The 5,784-nt window shown below is 45.9% G+C and overlaps 1 protein-coding gene across 1 annotated transcript; it reads left to right on the top strand.

The window, feature by feature from the left end:
- The first annotated feature begins 2,419 nt into the window (after nucleotides 1–2,419).
- Nucleotides 2,420–3,929, top strand: Lrrc10 (leucine rich repeat containing 10). The gene has a single exon (XM_005374302.1). It carries the CDS (start codon nucleotides 2,463–2,465, stop codon nucleotides 3,300–3,302), a length of 840 nt encoding a protein of 279 aa, XP_005374359.1. The 5' UTR covers nucleotides 2,420–2,462; the 3' UTR covers nucleotides 3,303–3,929.
- Nucleotides 3,930–5,784: the final 1,855 nt, after the last annotated feature.

Below are 5,784 nucleotides of genomic sequence, written 5' to 3'. Positions count from 1 at the left end.
CTTTGTAGCCCAGGCTGGTCTCGAACTCACAACGATCCTCCTGCCTCAGCCTCCCGAGTGCTGGGATTACAGGTGTGGGCCACCGAGCCTGGCTTTTTTTTTTTTTGGTACCGGGAATCAAACTCATGACCTCAGGCTTGCCAGGCAAAAACTTATGCCTCTGAGCTATATCCCCGGCCACACCCGGCTTTGTGATCTTGAAAGCAGGAAGTGGAGAGCGAGGCTGCTTCACCAGGCATCTCCGCGGAGCCACCATTCACACAGATGTTGTTGTCTACGGCGAGGCCCAGTCTATCACGGTACCGGGTTGGAGAAGCCTATCAGTGAGCCCCTCCTCCCAGTCTATCACATTCCGGGTTGGAGGAGCCCAGCGGTGAGCGCCCCAGGACACACCCAGCAGCATTCGCAGAGGAGAGGTAGCCTGATTGATTCATTGGTTTTCTAGACTAGAGTTTTTAAACTTAAATAATATTGCTAGAGGTTTTTTTTTAATTAATAGGTACAAAAGGGCATAATGGAAAAGACAGCATCCCTGTCACCTCCAAATCTTCATGCAGATTCCCCATAGATAATCATGTTTATTACCGATATTCTAAATGTATACACCAGGATATATGCAGTTTCTCACAGGTAGGAATCACAAAAAAAAAACCCTGCTCTAAATCTTACTTTTTTCTTCCCAATTTATCTTTCCCAATCAGTGCTGTGTGTACCTTTACCTCATTTTTCACTACCCTATCCCTAAGGTAGCATAACAGATAAGCCCCCAGGTCTCGGTGACTTAATAAAAGTTTACTTCTCACTGAAATCCTATTGGTGGTTGAGTGGGAAGTGGGAGAAGGCAGGTGTTCTGCTCCGAGCACTTACTCTGGAATCCAGAATGACTCAGGGCCCTGCCAACTTGAACATGTGACTTCCACATACTTGGTAGCTTCTAAAGTCACCCTAGATGACAATATCCAGCCACGTCTGAAGGTGACACTAAACATTGTTAGCCACATTCCCGCGGGCCAGCACTGGAAGACCTCTCTTCGAGAGCAGCTCTAGGAAAGGTTCCGGTGGATGGCTGCCTCCCTTCAACAACTGGGCACTAGGCAAGAGAAGCACAAAAATCTGACTGACTTTAAATGTATCTGACACAATTGCACAATAGGAATGCATCCTAATTTAGTTAAGCGTTCTTTTTTTTTTTTTATCTGTTTTTGGTTTTTTGAGACAAGGTCATGCTATGTAGTGCAGGCTGGCCTTGAAATCACTATATGTAGCCCAGGCTGGCTTCAAACTCCCAGTGATCCTCCTGCCTCAGCCTCTCTAGTGTGGGATTACAGGTATGTGCCACCACGCTGGCTATTTAAACTTCTGAAGGCTAGTGTTCCTCATTTCTTCTGCTTTTCTTGTCTTTGGTCAGAAGCAAGGTTTTGGGGCGGGGGGGCAGGCAATCCACTGCTAGAGACCAAACCCATGGCCTTGCTCATGCTAGGCAAGTTCTCTACCTCTGAGCTACATCCCCAACCCAAAGGCAAGTTTCTAAAGTATGGGAAAATATTACCTGATAAGAATAAAAACATAAGAAAATGGACATCCACAGCCACTGCTTCTGGGTATGTACCCTGGTCCGGGTTTGGCTTGGTACAAAGACTATCAGTTGAAGATCTTTAAAGGATGTATACCTTTGACTCAATAATACCATTAAGGACATTTCCTATAGAAATTAGTGGATCACTGCTTGCATCTGTATGTACAGAACAATAATGTTTGCAATAGGGCTGGGGATGTAGCTCAGTGGCACAGTCTGCCTGGCAAGCACAAAGTCCTGAGTTCGATTCCCAGACCAAAAAAAAATATTTACAATAGTAACATTATAAGTAACCTTATGTACATTATAAGTAACCTAAATGTCCAACAATAGGGAACTGTTTAAATCACTGTACATCCATATAATGAGATAGTATGCAGGTATCTACAATAATTATTTAGATAACAAAAATATGTCCATGATATAATAAAAAAGACTCATGGTGCAATTTTTTAAGCAAATTGATCACTTGTAGCAAAAGATAAGAGGCCCACATACATCCAAATGTTTACAATAGTTATCACTTTGTACTAGAACAATTTGTGTTTTTACTTTTCTTTGTACCTTTATGTAATAGCTCATTATTTTATTATTATAAGAAACATACTTACTTTCAGCTTGAAATGAAAAGAAAGAGATAGAGGGGGACTAGGTGATTAAAGGCAAGTATGTGAGTCAGGCATGGCCTCCTATCCCCTGCTGTCTGTTGGATCTGTCATCTAACACTCAAGTTGCTATCAGGAGCACTTTTCTCTGTCAAAGTGACTGGCTCTTGTCCTGCTATCTCGGGGTTATAAAGGGAGGGTAGGGGAGCCTCAGGGCAGTGAGCAGAATAGCCCCGCTTGGTAGGCTGGTGGGCAGGGGCTCCCTGTGCTTCCAGCTCCACATGGGGAACATCATCAAGGCCCTCGTAGCCTTCATCCCTGCGGACTGCTGCCAGAACTATGTGGTCAGAGACCTCCGGGAGATGCCCCTGGACAGAACAGTGGATGTGAGCGGGAGCCAGCTGCGCCGCCTCCCGGTGCACGTGTGCGCCTTCACGGAGCTGGTCAAGCTCTACTTGAGTGATAACCACCTCAACAGTCTGCCTCCAGAGCTGGGGCAGCTGCAGAACCTGCAGATTCTGGCCTTAGATTTCAACAACTTCAAGGCTCTGCCTCAGGTGGTGTGTACCTTGAAACGGCTCTGTATCCTTTACCTGGGCAACAACAAACTCTGTGACCTCCCCAACGAGCTGAGCCTGCTCCAGAACCTCCGGACCCTGTGGATCGAAGCCAACTGCCTCACCCAGCTGCCAGAGGTGGTGTGCGAGCTCAGTCTCCTCAAGACTTTGCACGCGGGCTCCAATGCCCTGCGTCTGCTGCCAGGCCAGCTCCAGCGCCTCCGTGAGCTTCGGACCATCTGGCTCTCGGGCAACCTGCTGACGGACTTCCCAGCTGTGCTGCTTCGCATGCCCTTCCTGGAGGTCATTGATGTAGACGGGAACCGCATCCGTTACTTCCCCAGCCTGGCCCACTTGTCAGGTCTGAAGGTGGTCATCTATGATCACAACCCTTGCAGGAACGCACCCAAGGTGGGCAAAGGTGTGCGACGTGTGGGAAGATGGGCAGAGGAGACGCCAGAGCCCGATCCCAGAAAAGCCAGGCGCTACGCATTGGCCATGGAAGAAGATAAGGAGCCACAGGCACCTGCCCCACCTCCTCCACTTCCTCCTTCCAGCACCTGAAGAGCAGTAGTTTTAGGTCAGTCCCAAGGACCCCTCTCCGGCATGCTCTGAAGACCCACCATTAGCGGGGAAGGGGCTGCTGGAGAGCCCAGTGCAATCCCATAAAGAAACACTGAGAAAAAGAACGCTTGTCCAAAGGGAAGCGGTGTGCTCTCAGTGGCCGGGCTATTCGGAATGATCACAGTGACTTTGTAGGAAAACAGCTTCTCCGAGCAGGTACCTTGAAACACTGAAGAGCGAGGTTTGGCCTCTGACCTCCTCCATTCTGCAGCAGTGGCTGGTCCTGAAGGGCATGAGCACCTTAAATAAGGTACTTGTTAAAGAACCCACTAAATGTTCGGGTGGCCTGTGTCTAGCCCTTTGCAGGACGTATTTTCTTTATTGTGAATGACTGTAAATGGTATCTATGCGTTGTTACTAATCCAGGCCACTGACAATAGGATATTGCTACCTAGTGTATCAAATTCACAGAAAAAAAGCTGTTTGTTGTTTCAGAGGCTCAAGATGAAATCTCCCCCAGCAGTTTAACACCTCTGAAGACTCCCGCTGAAGTGCCTCTTGGTGCGGTCCAGGTACCAATGGTTCTAGTTGACTTTGCTCATTTTTTCTTAAGTCTGGATTGAGGTCTGCTCCGGTGTACTGTCACTGACGACCTTACGAGTCATCGGGAAAGTGGACTCTTCTGAAATGTAGCTTCACTGACGTTAAGTCTCTCTGATTCCTGGCCAACCCCCTCCCCTCCCAGTGAAGCCCTCCCCACCACGAGGCTGAGTGGAATCCCTGTCCTGGGAGGAAAACCACATCTCCAGAACCGCAATGAAAGGGAGTAGGTGAGAAATCTGTTCACCTGAAACTTGAATTGCAGGTTGGAGGTTATGCTAGACGTCTCTCTGCCCTTTTTGCCTCAGCATTTCTGCTTTTGTTCCCATTTATTTTCATTTTTAAAGACAGGGGTTTTTCTGACAGTGCATAAACCTTAGTATTCTGGTCATTATGTATATATAGACCTTCTCATGAATACATAAACTTGAAAGAAATTGGTGTCAGCATTAATAAACTTTTTGAAGATAAAGGACTGAGCTTAAAACTACTTTTCCAAGCCAGGTGTAGTGGCTCACACCTGTAATCCCAGCACTTGGGAGGCTGAGGCAATAGGATTGTTGCGAGTTCAAGGCCAGCCTGGGCTACAAAGTGAGCTCAAGGCCAGCCTGAACTGCATAGAGACCCTGTCTCAAAAGAAAAAGAACAAAAAAAAAAGTCCTTTTCCCAGAACAGCATCTTAACCCAGCAAAATTTTGTTCTAAAATAACATAACAAAGCAGACTATTTTTATGTATGCTTTTGTACGAGCAATAGTTCTTGCTGCACTAGAAGTTCTGTGATAGCACATTATTCCCTCATATCACCTGTCAAGCACCTGCTCCCCATCGATCAGAATGCCGAAGGATCCCTTTGACCATTCAATTCAATGGGCTTACACCATAAGTAAATCATATTTCTCCTTTAGTAGTAAGCACAGATTTCAGTTAGACAGCTAGCATTTATAGACTCCTCTCATTCCTAATGATTGAAACCCAATATACTCAGCACTGAAATCAAAGAGTTTGCCAGTAAGAATTTACCCTCTAAGCTTTATCTACAGCAGAGGTTATGCACTGCTGACTTTCTTATGAACTGTCTTCTCCCCCCCTTACCCCCAAGATTAAAGACCCCAGCCTTCTCAGCATGGCTGCAGGTCACAGCCAGAAGACAGTGAAGTCAGCTGATCCACAAGGGCTCTCATCACATAAGCTAACCCTTCTGAATCAGATGTCAAGTAAGTGTCAACAGTTAAGCTGTTTTCTTCTAAAACAATCAATATACAACAAATAAACATTTCTCAATATGGCTAAGTGATTTTGCTGTCCAAACATGTTTTCACTGTGAGTTTTCAATTGATTTCATGGAGCGTACAAATGCTTACTTCTATTTCTGTAGTCCGGTCTGACATTTCTGGGAGACACTGACATCACAGACAGTAAGATAAAGGGAGAATGTTGAAGCACCAAACAGAACGTTTCTTTACCCATGAGTGTTGAAACCTAAAGCACTCGTGTTATCAGGAGGAAGTTCTTGTGCTGGTGGGGATGGAACCCAGGGCCTCATAAATGTGAGGCAAGTGCTTTACCTCTGAGCTACACACCTCTTCTAGAGCTTTATGTAAGGATTTTAACTTCCAGAAATAGTGATGCCAACTAAAATTTTCACATGGATTCTATGAAAATGAATCTGCCACCAAGTTTTTCATTTTGTCTTAAAATACAGCACAAGTTTGTAACTTTACACTTAAAAGGGCATTTGCCCTAAAAATCAACTGAACTGAAGCAACTTTGCCTAAAAGCACGTATCAAACACACAAGGATCCAGAAGCAGTCTAGTATCATGGCTAACAGCAGCCCTTCAGACCATCTGGCCTCACATCCCAGCTCTGCCTTTGTTAGTC

Source organism: Chinchilla lanigera, unplaced genomic scaffold, assembly GCF_000276665.1.
Source record: "Chinchilla lanigera isolate Chin_1 unplaced genomic scaffold, ChiLan1.0 scaffold00004, whole genome shotgun sequence".
NCBI classification, from domain to species: Eukaryota; Metazoa; Chordata; class Mammalia; order Rodentia; family Chinchillidae; genus Chinchilla; species Chinchilla lanigera.
Note: the sequence above shows the minus strand (reverse complement) of the source record. Positions and strands in the feature narration are given on the sequence as shown.

Bases quoted from the DNA above. Each gene is read 5' to 3' on its own strand.
- Lrrc10 (XM_005374302.1), top strand. From the start codon at position 2,463: ATGGGGAACATCATCAAGGCCCTCGTAGCCTTCATCCCTGCGGACTGC.